At 37.1% G+C, this 18,025-nt stretch overlaps 1 protein-coding gene across 3 annotated transcripts; it reads right to left on the reverse strand.

Annotated features, from left to right (window-relative positions):
- Positions 1-40: 40 nt before the first annotated feature.
- On the reverse strand, positions 41-17,758 carry brca2 (BRCA2 DNA repair associated). 3 transcript variants are annotated; one of them, XM_028465646.1, is made up of 27 exons: positions 17,623-17,758; positions 16,392-16,487; positions 16,058-16,288; positions 15,727-15,790; positions 15,589-15,641; positions 15,458-15,486; positions 15,262-15,373; positions 15,122-15,177; positions 14,323-14,413; positions 13,555-14,169; positions 8,769-12,893; positions 8,303-8,398; positions 8,160-8,229; positions 7,634-8,082; positions 7,360-7,541; positions 7,075-7,262; positions 6,800-6,970; positions 5,784-6,156; positions 5,541-5,696; positions 4,917-5,061; positions 4,734-4,846; positions 4,144-4,348; positions 3,893-4,059; positions 2,753-2,891; positions 2,406-2,662; positions 910-1,053; positions 41-745 (listed from the first exon to the last, which is right to left on the reverse strand). In XM_028465646.1, the coding sequence occupies exons 2-27, from the start codon at positions 16,462-16,464 to the stop codon at positions 401-403; spliced, it is 8,649 nt and encodes a 2,882-aa protein (XP_028321447.1). In that variant the 5' UTR covers positions 16,465-16,487; positions 17,623-17,758; the 3' UTR covers positions 41-400. The 3 variants fall into 3 exon arrangements, with proteins under 3 accessions (XP_028321447.1, XP_028321449.1, XP_028321450.1); XM_028465648.1 differs by having other exon boundaries at positions 17,724-17,744; XM_028465649.1 differs by lacking the exons at positions 41-745; positions 910-1,053; positions 2,406-2,662; positions 2,753-2,891 and having other exon boundaries at positions 3,360-4,059.
- Between the last annotated feature and the right edge of the window lie 267 nt (positions 17,759-18,025).

Here is an 18,025-nt window from a genome sequence, read left to right on the forward strand (position 1 = left end):
TGTGTTTTAATATGAGCTTTTTTATTCTTCTATTATTGTTTTAAATGTGCAAATATATAGATTCAATACACAGTTTGGAATGTGTGAGAAAACAGTGTATGCACCCCATCACTATCAGGGAGAAAATGCAAAAAGCACATTTTTGACTTCAGATGAACAATCATCTGATTTTTTTCTCATCATATTTACAGAAAACTAAAACTGATGGAATCCACATGTAGAACATTTATTTCATTGATCTAAATAATAAAAAAAAATGACTAAAAAGGCAAAAAGTAATGTAAAGTGATGACAAATTTAATTTTGTTCAGAAATGTTACGACGACAACAAACAAAACCAAACACTTCACACATTGTACATTCACTCACGTTAAACACTTGAATAAGTTTTAGCTTGTATCTAATCAATGTGCAGAGCCTGAGTATCAATCATAGCCAGTTCTTCATCATTCACCAGTTCACTCTGTTGTACCTCAGCAGGTTTGGGGGCTGAAGTGCGAACATGAGTTAAAGTGCTTGGTGTCCCAGATCTCCGAGGAGGGTTAAAAGTCTTTTTCACGCACGGAGAAACCACAGAGCCCAGATTTAATAGAGGCGGAGGCGACGGGATTCGAGACAGAAAGTCAAGCGCTCTCTTTCTTTTCAGACTTTTTGGGTCTTTTTCTGTTGAAGATGTAAATGCGGGGGGATTTCTGTTGATAGGAGTGAAGGAGCCAAGGCTTCTGCTGGGCTTTTGACACGACACCTGGATTTAAAGAACAAAAAACGTCAGAAATACAACGTTTGTGCTTTAAAGAACAATTTACAGTACATTGGTGAATACCCATCAAAACGTTATTTCAGACACATACAGACATGTCACCAAATAAGACATATATAATAATAAAAGCCCAGAAAATAATAACTTACTCTTATCTTTGTGTCTAAACCTCTGTCTGTCGTAGAAGCAGGAGTTTGGGGCTGCAGAGCAGGAGAGGAGATGAGGCTCCGCCCATCTGTGTTCATTAACTGGGAAAGAGTCTCCTTAGCTGTTAGAAAAAAGTTTTCTTGACTCTGAAAGCATGAGGTGAAAAAAAATATGTCAATTAAAGCTGCAAGAAAAAAATCGATTTGGCATTATATTGCGATATTTCACCGCGCTTTTATCCAAACAATGTCAAAATTGATTTTTTTTGGTAAATCATGCTTTTAAACATAAAAAACATGTAATATCGCTAACATATGCATAGCGCATAAACACTGTGTGTCAGTGAACCACATCAGACCTTGTTAAACTACATCACTCCTCAATGCATTTTAGCTTGGAAGTTGATTTTACTTATTATTCATAAAACATACTGGACACTTTAATAGATGTGATTACTTTTTTTATTATTTAAAAACATAACAGAATCAGAATCTGTAGTAAAAGTTAAAGTTTTTTGAAAAATGTAACTTGACAGTTTGATAAACATACAGTACCACTTGTTTTTGATATTTGCAATTGTTCTAGTTACCATTGACTTGTTCTCGCAAGTTTAAAAAAAATAAATAAATAAATTGTATTTTATACCATTTTGTACTTGTAAAGGTGAAATTTGTAATTACTGATATTGCGATGTACATCGTATTGTTTAGTATCGGGGTATATCAAATTGTGACATGCAAATCGTGAATCATATTCATGGCAACGCACACCTCTATGTCAACAGAACACTAAATGGCTCATTCCATGTTATTTCACAACAGTCTCTCACATTTTGGTCTCTAAAATTTAGATTTTTTTCACCAATTATTCCGTGATTATTTAATAGACACACTGTCGATAATGATAAACAACAAACGATTATAAGAAACAGAGGTAAGCTACAATGACCTCATGTAAAGGAATTTTGATATTCACAAGTGGTGAAATAACCCACAGTTGGGGTCCAAAATAAAAACGAAGAAGTCTTATAAAGAAAAATGGTTTTATATCCTAAGAGTCATCTTTGTACTATACATTTAATAATTTTGCCTTACATTCTCACGTGCAGTTAAAGACCAATGAAAATAGTAAAAAACTAATGCATATATGTGACTAATCATTAGTGATGTGAACAGTCTATGTTCATAGCTCAAATCTGATCAAATTACAGGGAGTTTAGGCATATATAAGGTTGTTTAGTGAAGGCCCAAACACTTTTTTCCTACTTTGAGGGTCTGGCATGTCCACCAGATAAGATGTATTGCAAATATTTTTGTATATTCTGGGAGAGTAGGTGGGGCTGTGTTACTACACCAAATTTCAGTTTCCTATGTGATGTAGTTTCTGAGATATTGGAAGCTGAAAATGGAAGAAATATAAGTTTATCAATTGAACTCAGGTCAATAAAAGCTTGAATGTGAACAAACTACTAAACACTCCTTCCTTGGCGGGTTTGTACCTGGACCAGAGTCCTGAGCTCTCTGAGGGACTCCTGTAGATGTACTTCTTTGGGGTTGGTGGAGAACACGGTCAGATCTCCGGCGTACACGACAGGCGTCGGATACAGCGACTGTCCTTTAAGCTGAAGGTTACTCAAAGCCAACAGGACGCCTGGTTTCACCACATCCTCCAGGCCTGACTGCACCAAGCTGCTAAAACAGCGCACCTTCAAAAACTTCAACTCCCCATCGCACAAAAAGAACGCAGATGAGCTACCTGCAGTCAGGGAGACAAATGGTCAGTAAACGAGTGTATTTCAGATGGAAACAAAAGTTGATTGCAAATAAAAAAAGACCTGCAGCGTACCAAGACCATCGACGATACTGACGACAAACCCTGTGAGATCAACTTCTCCACAAAGTGGTTGGAAATCAGAGTTTTGAAAGGTCACTAAACTTGTTGAGACTCTGTGCTGGAAGCGTGTTGATATCCACTCCTGAGATGCCTGCATGTAGACACAGTCCAACCATATGAAATGCATCCATCATAAAAATAAAAGTAGCGATGCACGATATTATCGGCACATTATCGGCTCATATTGGCTTTAAATTTAAGTATCAGACATCAGCCATTCCTCCAATATAATCAACTGATAAAATAATAGACATCATATTCCTAGTTGTCTCATTGCCTGTAGAGAGGCGTGACTAAGCGCCGCCATCTTCTGTGTGTGGAGCAGACTGCACGAGTGCTTGTAAATCAACAGAGTTTAAGAGACAATCAACAATTTCAAAGCAGAATTATTAATTAATTCAAATAAATCAATTTTGAAACGGTTTGATTGTGTCCTCATAAAGCTTTTACACAGAATTCTTGGATATTGTAAAAAAGCTGCTTTCATGTCTGTTAGAAGCATATTTTGCAACAAAACGACTGGTTTGAGTGGAGGGTTGGTCTCAACTTCAGCCACGTGTGTGATGGTGGAAAAAAAAAACTTCTTTTAAAACACAGGGAGGACATGCAAACTCCTCACAGAACGCACCAGAAGCACACTAATTATTGACCCCAGATGTGGTGATTAAAGTGACCAAAAACCAGTGAAACGCTGTAAACATCATATTAGATACGATTTACTGCCATTTTGATTAAATATTCAGGTAGTTACTGTAAGTAGGTAGTGACTGTTTTAATTAGAATAGGCTGCTTAATTGTTTGGTTTAAAAACAACTGTCATGAATAATCATGACATGTTTTACATAACATAATTTGAAGTATTTTTCTTATTTTGAGCAATGACTGAATAAAGATGTTGCATCATTTTCAACTTTGTGTTATGTCTGTATTTGTCATGCATGAAAATTAGTCTACAGAATAATTCTCTATGGTAATTCCACGACAAAAAATCTCTGCAATTACGTGTGTGGGGGTGGGGTGGGGATATTTGTATCGTTTATCGACCAAAAACCTAATATTGTGCATCCTCAATAAACAGCTTGTCTAACGTACCTGCATTTCCTCAAACCGTGTTTTCTTTGTTCCTGTGAACTGAAGACTCTCCACACAGCTGCGTTTCTTTCCCTCTGTAGTGCTCAGGTTATAGACTTTGTAACGACTGCCTTCCTTCAGAAGAGACTGAACGTCTGAGGGCGGCCGCCAGAGATTTAACTGGTAAACTGAAATAGAGATTAAAAAAATTCCCCAAAAACAAGCATAAAGCACATGGGAGGTGGAGTGAAGTCAGCAAAAAAGCAACAAACCTCTGCTGGATTGTAACACAGCGTCAGTGAAGCAGAGCCTCCAAACCGTGGTTACGTCTCGCTTGGGAAAACTCAATTCATTGCCTTCGTTGCCCTCGACTTCCAGTGCACGCCGATATCGATCCTGAAGTTCAGCCTGTTTCTTATCCATCAGAGACCGTCTGAAGCTTTGTAGAATCTCCAGCTGTTGCTCACTTAAATGTGCCTTAGAAATAAAAGAGGTTTACATCAGCATCTTTAATTTTCCTGATTATTTAGAGCAACCAAAAGCAGCATAAATTGGCATTTTGACAAAAAAAGCTGCTAAATTATCTAAAAAGCAGGTTGAATGTTTCACTCCAATAGGGAACAATGGGATGTTTACAGGCAAATGGGCCTGTGATATCATCAATCATGTCATTTCAAGATGAGGAAACACACAATTCAATTCAACTTATATATTTATATTGTGCAAATTACAACAATAGTCATCTGGAAGCCCTAAAACGTTTTGTTAGGCATATACTGTATCTTATAACAAGTACATTTCAAAGGTTTTAGGCCACATTTGTAAAAACAGTGGAGGATCCTTTTCAAAGCATTAAAAACACCTGAAGGTGAGCTGGATCATCTCCCACTGCCTCATACAGCTCTTCTCCATCCTGCAGACTTGCGATATCCTGACGATTTAATGTTTGCCTCCTTCTTGTAGATTTCCCTTTAGCTAAACCAGAAAACCTGTTATTTTCCACCATTTAAGTTCATCCTTATAATGAAATAAATAGAACTTCTACCTTTTTCCTCTTGTTCAAATTCTGCTTGAAGTTTTGCAAACAAAGCTTCCATAGCGATGTGTTTGCGAGTGTTGTACTGCCTCGCCTCCTTTTCTTCTGCTCGAATAGAGCGAAACACAACACCGTCTGGGGTCCTCTCCATCCACTAAATAAAAATAAAACAAATTAAATTAAGTGTACAATATATATAAGTATAATTAAAAAGACATTATATGAGTACAAGGAAGAAGAGCAACAATATTACCTAGGACAGCAATAATGTTTAATGGTAGAAAATACATGAATAAATACTCAATAAACATAATAAAAGGTATGTATTGTGATGGAGTATATTATTAATTAAAATATTGACACTGACATTTTTTTAATTTAATTGATGAAATTTGTGTAGTAGTGTATATTCAATAGTAAAATATGAATATTATGTACATGCATGTATATGTGTACTGTATACGTATATGTACCTGTATACATGTTTGATGTGCATTATTAAACTGTATATATGAAATTTTGTGTAGAATATATATTGAATGTGTATTGTAAAAATAGTGTTTTTAGTTTCTTAATCATCTCAATTTTGTGATATTATCTAACTGTGAATCCAAAGGCCACACACACACACACCTGTATTGGATAGCTTCTCAGTATAATAATGTCAACACAGCCCACAGGCCCTCCGTCACTATACAAACAGGAAACAGGAAGTAAGAACGGTCGTGGATCTTTGTAGAATCCCAGTTTAACATCCCAGCGTACAGGCCTGCAGCTGTTAGCACAAATCTAAACAAACGCACGGAAGAAAAGGAAATTAAATCTTTGTCATGATAAGGCTGAACACTTCCTAATAGTTAGTTAATCCCCAGGTACCTTTAACATGAGTGATTCAGGCGCCTCCAGAGGAGGACAAGCATCCTGTGATCCCACCAACTGAGCCCCGTGGACCATTAATTTACCACCGACAGCCAGGCGTCCTCTGTGGACCATGGCTGTCAGAGGTTTATCCAGCTGGGCTTTGATGGCGTACCAGCCGTCTGTCAGCCAAATGACAGCAGCAGGACTCTGGGACTGGGGGTCAGCACCTTGTGGAGTCTTGGCATCATTGTGAATCTTCTCGTTTGTGGACAGACCGTCCGTCACGATTCCACAAACACACAGAACCAGGGTTTTTGCTGCTGTGTCGTCCTTTTCTGTGATCTTTCTCAACGCCGGCCTGCGACTGTGGTCCACCTCCACATCGTATCTAGAATATTTAAATAATATTTGAATGTTAAATAATGTTTCAGTTGCATCTCATGATTAAACCAAAACATTTACTAAGTAGTTGAGCCAAGTGTAACAATTAAACATAAAATGTGTAGGCCTTTCTAATGGCCAAAGATACAGCTTCACCAACATTTGTTTTTGTTTTTTCAACTTAGTTTTTATTAATGTCAGCCAACACAGTACATTAAAAAGATTGTAGAGTTTTCCTACTCCATTAACCATTTTTGAATTTGCAAACTTCAGGTAAAAAGAAGCAACATAGTGTAAGACTAAGTAAAACAAAACAACAACAACAACCAAAAGGGTAAACCCGAAAATATAACAAATTAATAAAATATTAGAAATAGACAATAATGTAGTTAAGTCTTTAAGACACATTCAACTACATGTACACATATCTACCGTATAATGACAACATATAAATCCCCTATAGAATCATGTATAAAGATACAAGGGTAAACTAAAATCTAGAGTACCAATGACAAATAATAAAAACAGAAGAAAATGAGGAACATTATAAATATTTTGTTTAATAAATTGCACAGCAATATTTAAAATACATATTTGTGCCTTATCAATTTAAATATATAACCCTGATTAAGATTCAAAACATATTATACCTGTATTTGAGCTGCAGTAAAACCTGCTCTGGAGTGAGACAGAGGCTTCCCATCACTTCAGGGAAGCATCTCTCCATGGATGCCTGCTTCCATACAATCCATCTGTAGTGGTTGTACACCCAGGCTTCAGAGATGAGTTTGGGATCCACACCTGGTGTGTCACATAAAGCTCTGGAAAGAACAGGGATATACATTCTCGCATCAGGCATATGATATACTTAATGCAACTCCCCAAAGACTGATGGATACTGATTATTATTCATAGAAAAATTAACCTGTAGAACTCTTCTTTCCCTGCAGTGCCATCATTGCTGGGGATCAGCCATCCCCCGTCCCCAAGCTGAACCCCCCCATTGTCTGCAAAAACATCCTTTTTAAAATACTGCAGCAAACTGAAGCGAAATGATTCTGCAGTCTCACTGGAGACCTCAGAGACATGGTTATGGACTCCATGACTGTAGAGCTAAAAAACAAACAGCATCCAGGTGTTTAACTCAACAAACCAAATACCGGTAACTAAAAGTAATGTTAATGATGGAGATTGAGAGTTACCTTCTTACCTGTTTTGAAGTGTATTTGCCCGGAGGAATTCTATTCACAGCAACTTTCAAAGGAACCCTCTCTACCCCTGAGGTTTTTGTCAAAAACAAGGATCCAGGTAGAGGTCTAATAGTCTGGCGCTTCTTCTTCTGGATTCTCATATCTTGCATATCTCGTGCCAGTTCTATGAATTTTTGCAAGTCTGTCGGTAGACAATGAGAAATAGTTTTAGTTCCTTTTGCTCATAAAAAAACCTGTTACATTACAGTATTACAGTAGAGAAATTGACAGTACCTTGGCATCTGAACAATGAGTCATCTGTACTTTGTGCCTTCGTACCAGAACTGGCTGTTCCACATCCTACAGTAAGTCCTTGTTTTTTGTTCACAGTATCCATTGTATTATCACTCAGATGACTTACATCATCAGTTTTTTCCATGGGTGGTTTAAAGGTGCTGGTAGGGGGTTTTAAATTGAGTTTACTGCATTTATCCTCCTCCGCTTGAGGTTGAAGAGGGATCTCTTGGACCATTGTGCTTCGTTTTTTGAATGGGGGAACAAATGCTGGACTTTTTGTGCTGTTCTTGGTCATTGCACTCTCGGACGTTTTCGGTTTCAAATTTCCAATGAAAGGTGGGGCAAAACCTGGAGTCCTTGAACCCATTGATTTGCCATCTACTTTCGTCAAATACTGAGCTGAAGTTGTGTTTTGGGATTTGGCTTCGAAATATCGCTTTGCATCCCTGTAGAACAGAACATTTCCTTTGTTGTTTTTTGTAACCAACTTAAAAGCATGACAGGTGGAATGAAAGCAGCATACCTGTGTGGCCCTGTGATGTTTGGCTGAAGAGAATCACTGTAAATGAAACTTCCTCGATCCTTTATTAGAGCTACAAAAGAAGTACAAAATGTATTTTATATAAAAAAGACTGCATATGACTTATCAAAGCATGAGTGATCTACCATTTGGGAAACTTTTCACAGGATGAAACATTGTGTTTGTGCCACCAATGGTCTGATCAAATTCATCCAGCAGTCGTCTCTTCAGAGGTGGATGACCTACATCATTTCAAAACAGAGAAAAATTAAAAGAAAATTATGAAATGTTGACAGAATATAAAATCATCAGTGTGCTGGCCTGGCCCCCTTAGCTTGTTTGGGTGCTACTGCTAAGCTAGCTTGTTGAGAAAGTTTTTTTTTGTTTTTTTTTACTGGTTATTTTCTTATCATTTTGTCTTTATTCCTTTATTTCCTTTTGTGAATATACACTTTTTCCTTCTCTCTTAATTTTCATGAAAAAAAAATTAAGATGATAAGACTTTACTCAAGGTGCAAGTATGACAATTTATTGAACTATGAGTTTAATCCATTACAAAAGAAGCCATCAGGTGTGTATTTCATCAAAAAATGTGAATGAAAACAAACTTACCAGGAATGTTTTTGTCATCAATTCTTCTTTTGCCTTTTCTTTGATATTCTTTAGAGGCACGATCTATGGACTTCAGGCTATCATGCTGTGGCTCACTTTCTAATGTCAGTGAGAGGCTGTGGTCAGGTAAACCTTCATCTTGAAGTAGGGCTTTAGTGCAGTCCAAGGCTTCTTGAACAAACAGCATTTGCTGCGTTTCAGAGCAGCCCGTTAGGTTAAAAGATTGAACTTCACTAAGTGTGGAGGACTCATCCAATTGTAGAACTTCGAGTTTCTGATGGCAGGCGACTTGATCTCCATTACAGTCCAACAGAGTTTTCTCTTTAGGGAAATCATGTGCCAACCCCGCCTGGGAGGATTTTTCCTCTTGAATTTGTTTTTTATTGCTTTTATTTATCTTATTTGCACAGAAGCTTTCTGTATCTTCGCTTGCATTGCTGGCCTCTTGCAAAGTGACAAATAAAGAAACACTGTCATTCATCGGCATGTCTTTTTCATTTGTATTTGGGAGGTTACAACTATTTCCATTTTTCTCTATAGAACGATCTATTGCTGGTCCAGCACAATCCTTAAAAAGCTGACTTGCTTTTGAAAGACTTTCTTCAGAAACATGGACTTTTGCACCACCTGCAGTTGTAAAGCCAAAACGATTATTTCCTCTTTCTATCTCTTTCTGTTGAGCTTCATGTTTGACATCACTTGTTCTTTTGTCTGAAGCATTTGACGTGTCCGTACTAAAATGTATGTCGCTAAAGAGAGCTTTGGCCTTATGCAAGGCCTTTGACGACACTGCCAATTGTTTATCACTTGCTGCTAAGAATCCATTGGAACTGCATGGTGGACATGATTGTGAAACTACCGTGATATTTTGTGGTGGATTCACACCAATCTTATCCTTTTGCCACTCGTGTTCACCTAAAAGAGTTTTGGCTTTCTCAAGAGCATTGAATGAAATGTTTACTCCTTTTCCAGCAGCTGTCTTGAAGCCACAATTATGTAATGACATGTGGGTGGGTTTTCCTTTCACCATTGAGAGCATGTCATCATTGCAACCCTTTTCAAAAATTCTTTCTGCCACATTTAGATCTGGTTTATGGCCTTTTTTCTCATAACAAACTCTACTAAGCAATTGTGTATTGGTTCCGTCCTTTGCTGGCGTCTCATGGTCTTCTTTAAATTCATCCTTTTCATAGAAATGTGTTGAAACGGACTCTTCAAAATCTTTCATTAGGTGTCTTGCTTTTAGCAGGCCTTTGTGAGAAACCGAGATCTTTGCTCCTTTAGCAGTTGTGAAACCAAAGTCGACTCTTCTGAGATGTCCAGGATATGCTTGATTCTCATCATATTTTAATGTGTCAGTAGAAAAATCTGTTTTCAAATTCACGTCTCTGAAGAGATCTTTGTGCTTCAGGATGGGCTCTAATGACGGTGTCACTTGGCTGTTATCGGCCGCAGGTAACCCACTGCTGCTGCTGGATGGTTGACCTGACTTCAGAACCCTTTCTTCACATTCCTTCAAAGGGGTTTGTCTCTTCTTAAACTCTTCAGAGGAAATTGTATTTGCATCATTACATTTTTCACATTCACTCAATAGGCTTTTGGCTTTCTTGAGAGCTTCAGATGAAATTGTGACTCCTTTTCCGCTGGCTGTCTGAAATCCAATATTCTGTCGTGGCAAAGTGTTCAAGTTTTCCATTTTTAGCTTGCCGGTATTCTCAGTGCATCTTTTTTCAGTCTCTTCATTATATACTGTACTACTACAAAGCTCTGAAGGCACGTTTCGATTTTTGATGAAAGCCTCCATCTCAGCCATTGCTTCAGGTGAACCAGCCTTGTCAAACGCTTTGAAAAAAGGCTTTGATTTTCGCAAGTTTTTCTTAGACACAGGAACTTTCTTACCTGCAACAGTCATGTAGCCACAATTCACTTTTGGAATATTTTCCTGTTTCTCATCTCTTCTCTTTGTGTGTGAAGAAGTTGTGGAATCTAAACTGATATCGTTGAAGAGGGCTCTGGCTTTCTGAAGGGCCTCAGAGGAAAGTGTCACAGATTTGCCGCTTGCTGCAACAAATCCATTATTTGACATAGTTGCATCCTCAACATTAGTAAGGCAAATTCCATCCTTGTTGTTCAATTGTTCAATGGCAGATGATTCACTATCCTTGGTTGTTGGGTAGAATGGGGGAGACGTAGAGTTGGTTAGCAAGTTTCCATGGATAGAAATAGCATTGGATAATGAGGGCTTGTCATTAATAGCAATCACTCCTTCAGCCTTTTTTTCAGCAATACTCTTCATAGACAACACAACATTTTTCAATTTTGAAAGTTTCTTCCCGTTGCTGCTTTTAGCCGGACTTTTGTTGCAGTTTCCCTCTCTTCCAAAAGCGCTACAACCATTTTCAAATACGCCAAACTCTTTAAAAAGATCATTAGCTTGTTCCAAATGTTTTGCTGATACAGAAATGGCTTTTCCACTTGCCAGTTGAAAACCATTTAAAGATGTGCTTCCAAATATCAGTGCAGCTTCACTTTCCAGATTTAACACTTGTTCGTCTGAGAAAGATGTCCCAACTTGCTCCACGTGGCCTTTAGGATTTACCTTCGGACTCTCGCTGCCTTTGTTAAAATCGAGGTTATGCTTTACTTTACTTTCTTTTTCTATTTTCCTATATGTTGGTCTTTCCTCTAAATCTGCGAATAAATTCCTTGCTTTGAAAAGACACTTTTTTGAAACTCTCAAAACATTTTCTCCAGCAGTCTTGAATCCTCCTTTAAGCATTGCATAATCATTGTCAGACTCACTTAATTCAGCTTGCTCGTTTCTTTGAGGATATCTTGTTTTAGTTGATGAAGGAGAGCACATGTCTTGGGAAACAATATCCACTCCAATAGAGGATATTTCCTTTTTTGGTTCTTCGGGTGGTTTCCTTTTCGCATCTGATATTTCACAGCTTGTAATATCCATGACTGGATTCTTTTTCTTGGGCATTATGGTCATGGTCATGTCTTTTTGAGCATTCGAACTGAAGCTGTCATCGAAATCAATTCCCGTAAGTAAGTCAGAGTCAAGTTCTTTGTCAAGTGTTTGTGATGAGGTGTTGCCTGCTTGCTGCTTTATAACAGTGGTTTTAAACTGTGTGAACTCAAACTGGCTATTAGCTTCTTCTAATAAAGTGCAGAGTTCTGTCACATCGGCTTTTTGAGAAGCTGTTAGTGGGCAACTGTCATTCCTAGATTCTTTTGGAGAAAGCTTTACATTTGATTTGCATGTCTTGTCTTTTACAGGTGCATTAGTTCCAAGTGGTTTATGTTGTATAGCTTTGCCACATTTAGCGGGCTGTCCAACAGATGTTTGATTTTCAGTCTCTTCAAGAAGAATCTTGGCTTTTGCCAGATTTGATAAAGAAATGGTTATTCCCTTATTTGAAGCCGTTTTGAATCCTGAGGTATGAGGATATGAATGTGAAACGTCTGCTTTTAATGGCAGACTCGGAGGGTTACTAATGGCTCTTTGTTGTGGAGATGTACTTTGTGTACGGATATCACAAGATCTTTCAGAGTCCAGTTCACTGTGCTGGGGCGTTTCTTCAATTAAAACATTGTAATCATTTTGCAAAATCTCTTTAGTTGTAGATTGAAAAGGTGGAGTGCTGTGGATAATGGGTTTCAAACATGGTGGACTTCCACAGGTATTGCTTGGGCCATGAACATCGGATGTAGTCATGGTAGCTGTATCTACAGCAGCAGACAAGAATCCACTGTCACCTTTAGAGCCATCATCAGTAGGATATCTGATACCAGCCATATCCACATCATGCTGAAGCATTGATAGCCTTGCTTTCTGCTTTGCTTGCTTCACAGCTGACAGACAAACAGATGGTGAAAACTGACTTTGGTTTTTTTTCAAGCCGTCAATCTCTTTACTAGAGAAGGGTATTATCTGACTGAAGTCATTTGCAAATTCTCTGCAAAGCTGTGACATGTCTGAACTGTCACAATCCTGGACCCTTGGTTGAGGTTTTTCTTGGTTGGAATGTCCTTGTATTTGCAATACATTGTTCTGATTGCTGTTGCATTCTTTTTCATTAGGAATATTTGCCACCAGTGTATCGCTTCCCTCTTGTTCTGAAAAAAAAAAAAAAAGGCAAAAAACTTTTCAAATAATATACACTAGGACTTGGCGATATGGACCAAAATTCATATCTCTGTATTTTTTTTTCTCAAAATGGCAATATACGATATTAATTCCAATATTTCTAACTCAATAAAGTCTTACCAAAAAGACAATTCTGGATTAAATTTGCTGATAAAAATACCACACAGGGACATTTATTAACAGACATTTGCACAATATGTGCCACTTTTGGCCTTTTCTCCGATAAAGGGACAGCACATGCGAGTGAGTTCTGTACTGTGGCTTGTTTAGGGGAAGGTCTGGGTTAGGACGAACTCAGTAAACCATCGAACTGTGCTTTTCATGCTGTTCTGAAAAGTAACAAAAGCAGCAACTCCTAAAATTATTATTTTAATACAAAATAAGCTATGAAATATTTATCTCCGAAATATGGAGGACACTGTTACTGACTGTACTCTGTGAATATTAAATACTCGTATGATGTGTTTTGTAAAGTGTGATTGTATATAAATAAAAACAAGTTAAAATAATATAGATATATTTCAATATAAGCAATAGTCATTTTCTATATCGCAAAAATAGAAAACTCGATCTATCTTAAATCACAATATGTTGCCCAGCACTAATTTACACACACGAAAAACACGTTACCAGAGTCTCGACACTGTAGTGATGAGTCCATCATCTGACGAGGAGTTTCTTTGCTCTGAGCTGGTGGTTTCAAACCTCCAATATTGTAAACAAATGTCCTCTTTTTCTTGATGAGTTCAAATGCTGCGATTTTTTGAGGTCTGACAAGACGTTCAGAATTCAAATAATTTTGTGATCGCTTTGTTGAAATATCTGCAGTACCAGCTGGAATTTGGGATAAACTCAAAGGAGACCACTGGCTCATTCCTGGTTCCGCTTTACTGGTGGTAGGGGGCGTGACGGGAACGCCGGGACTTTTCTGTTCAGAACGTTTTTCTTTAGTTGACGATGCGTTTGCACTTGTTGTTGTTGGTTTTTGAGAGCTGTAACTGTGCTCTTTCGTTGGGACGATTTGCTTCCGTTGGATTCTTACTGGTTTCACTTTTCGGAGAGCTGAGCTACTGTTAGCAAAGAAAATAGACAACGCGTTCTCAGCTCCATCGAGGACGCTTGTAATCGCGTTGCGAATTTCCCCGTCCTTGATAGCATCTGGAAGCTTTTGCTGCCAGTGTTCCTCAGTTTGGTTCGACGAAGGCTGGGGGATGTTATGAGAGCTATCCTCAGGGTGGAGGGCATCTGGGGGTCACACAGCAGAGAAGTTTGTATCAAATATGTTATTTTAAAAAAGAAAATCTGAATACATAGCAATGCATGTGGTGCTGTGATGCAGGACTAGGGCACTTTGTAGATATTTGCATGTTGTAAAAAAAAAAAAAAAAACATCTGTACCTTGGAAAACAGCTGTGATTTCTTTGCTTTTAGATGATGATGCATCAGCCTTTGAGATATTTGACAGAGAAGGAAACAGCTTTTGCACAATCTGAAAATGAAATAACAGAAACAACAAATCTGTTTTATAAATACATATTAGGCATACAATCAAAGACTTGTCATGCTAATGTATTACCAACCTTTACAATAGACTATCAATTAGACCTGCAAGATATGGCTTAAAACCATTATATCAATATTTTTAGGCTAAATCATAATGCACAATATATATGTCGATATTTTTATTTCTCCTCTCAATCACAGTAGGAATGTTTAATTCTACCCCTTGGTGCATAAAATGACCCCAATATGGTGATTCAAGTAGCGCCCAATGATACAGGTGTGCCATCTAAGAAACCTCACATGATTACGATTTAGGGTGAGATTATTCAACGATTATCACGATTTCGATGTCTCTCGCCCAGAACCAAGTTGTCCGTGTCTATTTTCCATTAACGTCACGTAACTTGCCAACTCGCTCTCTCTTCCCATCTCTCCTTACACACAAATACACATGTATGCAGGAGAGTTTCCTGGATGGGCGGGGAGTGCGCACCTTGGTGTGAGGAGTGCCAGGAGAGTGAAAGAATGCCAGCTGATAGCAAAGCATTTATGTGACAATTCGTACTCGATGGTGGAGCTATAGACAATTACAGACATATAGACATCGAGTATATTCGATATATCGCCCACCGTTACTATCAATACTGTGTCACTTTCAAAGAATTTCAGTCCAGAAAACCCAAAAAGTACTCACAACAACATTTTCTCCAGCAGTAATCCCTCCAGGGGTCAGACTTTCATTATTTTTAGCTGAAAGTACATTAAAAAAAAGTGAAAAACAACAAAAATAACAACGTTTTTAAATACTTTTTAAAACAGTGGTACAACCCTTACTTAAAATCAAAGTGGAAGGAACAGCTGGAGGTGTGTTCAAAGAGCTGGTCCATGAAATGTCAGGATTAATCTGTGCACCGAGACTTTCAGAAATACATTTGGCATGGCTGACCTGTTTTATTGAAACACAAAGAGGATGAACTTTATTTTTTGCCTAATGCTACACCAATAAAGATGTAAAAGTAAATACACTTACTTCAGATATGTTTGGTGTATGAAGCAGTTCTGTACAGATGGCAGAATTAAATACAAAGATTAAACATTATTATTACATTAAATGCATTTTTTTTTCTACAAAAAATGCATAAAAAGTTCATATTCACTCACCAAAACTAATCTCACTCGGAGGTTGAATCTCTTCATGTTTCACCTCCGATACACTAAAAATACAAAATAAAATTTAAAACACAAAAACTGCAGATGAACACATTATGATTGTACAACTTTTATTGTGAAACATCTTACCCTTGTTTTGACACCCCCAAAAAATGTGGACTGTGTGTTGCTGTCCAAGGCAATGCTTCCTTTTCTAATGCAAACCAAAAAAATATTTTATTATTTCAAATTTAAAGTCAGAACACATTATTTACCGTATATGAGAACTGTCATCAACAATTCAGAAAAATGTGTAAAAATAGAAAAGATAAATAATACTCAGGTATTTGCAACATTGTCTGTGAAATGTAAAAATGTGTCTACTTTTAATTTGTACAATAAACAACAGGATAAGTGGATAAAGAAGAATGTAGTAGAACAGTTTTTTTTTTTTGTATGTCATGATATTTTTAAACAATACCTTGTTCAGCAGTGAACGTATCATCCTGAGTGTGGGGTGACACGACTCTTCTGTGTCTGAAAACTTTCGGGGTAGAGAACGGCTGGCTGTTCAGCCCCGTTTTATCCGAGGGAACTTTGAAGTTTCCTTCTTGATTTGCACACAATTCATCTTGATCTGAGGCATTTCCTTCCTCAGCAGAAGCTTGACGACTTAGTATGTCAAACCAGTTTGGGTCCAGTGGTCCCAGTTCTAAAAATGACCCCCAAAAAAGCATTTACATACACCACGTAATGTATTATTAGAGTGAAGGTTTCATTTGAGTGCACATAAATACACTAAGTCTGCAAATTACCTTTCCAGATCTTGTCCTTGAACGTGTCATACATGTTTTTTGAGGTTAAGTCCATTGCAGGTTTGTGTAACATCTAAAGTTTGTTGTATGGGTAACCTGAGGAGACATTTATTTAATAAAAAAAAATTAAGAAAGCAATGATTTTTATTGTAAGCTAAGAAAGTAAGTTCAAAGCAAATTCTAACAGTTTTTTTTTGTAAATATACTGCTAACTTACACTGTGTGTGTGTGCATTTTACTATTCACTCTAATAGTTAGTAACTTCATTTCCTTCCACTTCTTTGTTATTTAGCTGTTGTAATGATGAGATTTCCCTTTGGTATGTCGCTAATAATGAATGTTTTGCTCAAAAATACAATGAATTACAAAACTTATATCAAATACCAAGATATTAAAAAAACAACCTGTCACAAAATGCCATTAAGTAATAATAAAAGTGGAACATTGCCCAACATCAAAACTGAACACGTAAAGTCATGTCATCTAAAAAAAGAAAAAAAGAAATTCAACATGAAGTCATGTAAACATCATACAAAATAAAGTAACAACTAATTGTAATAAATCAATAGACTTTAAATCTGTTATGTCAGCGATGGCCAACTTTTGTCAATACATGAAATAAAAACATTGATATATAAAGGATATATATATATATATATTTTTTTTAAAGGGCAAAACGTAACTGTAAACAATGAACTACTAGTGTTGTATTTTGTAATCAATACTGCTGATTCATAAGCTTATAATGCATTTTTTGTTGATTTTTGCACTTGTCTTGGGTGTTTTTAGAGTCGTTTGTGTGCTATGAGTAATTTTATGTAATCGTGTTGTCCCTTTGTCTATTTTAGTTTTGCAGTTTTATTTTGGGGGGCGCACCCGGAAGTTTAGAATTGATGAGACACAAACCGACATAGAAATCGTGTCAATCAAGCACAAAACATGCATGTAAACTAACAAACAATTGAAAACAATAGAAAGTCTTTAGTTATTAGAAATGCCAAAACCTTAAACTCTTAACAAAAGTCTAGAAAAACAGTCAAAGTCCTGTCTAAACACGAGACGCATTTCTCTGTATATTCCACGTTGGACTTCCGGCTGCTGCTATTTACAGCTAACTATAGCATTATGTCGGGTGTTCAGGAAAGGTGATAGCCCCTGAATTACAGCTGTTAAATGTACATTTACATTAACGGAAATACCAATCTATTACTGTGATGGCATTTAAACTTACCATGGCAACTTTTCTGACTCTGTGTCTTCGTATTGTAATAAAATATCTTCAACAAACCCGTAATTGTCCATAAACTTCATCAAACATGAGCTGTTGTTTACCTGCAGTTTGTTAGGTTAGCTCGCTCAGCGTGACGTGAACAAATCTCCCGCGCTGTGTGCTACTGACGGATGTACCGGTAGTCAGTTTTCCTTCAAAATAAGAGTTGACTTCAAAATAAGAGAACGTCTTTCCACTTATGTAGAAATAATTTTTTTCCCCCAGTTACAGGAGTCCTTACATTGATCATCTTTATAATCAGTGAAAATATGAATTATAATGTTTTTGAGAAAATGTAAGGCAATATCTTTAATTTGTTTATCTTTGTGTATGATTATATTCAGCCCTCTGGACCATTATAAGC

Source organism: Gouania willdenowi, chromosome 13, assembly GCF_900634775.1.
Source record: "Gouania willdenowi chromosome 13, fGouWil2.1, whole genome shotgun sequence".
Classification (NCBI taxonomy): Eukaryota; Metazoa; Chordata; class Actinopteri; order Blenniiformes; family Gobiesocidae; genus Gouania; species Gouania willdenowi.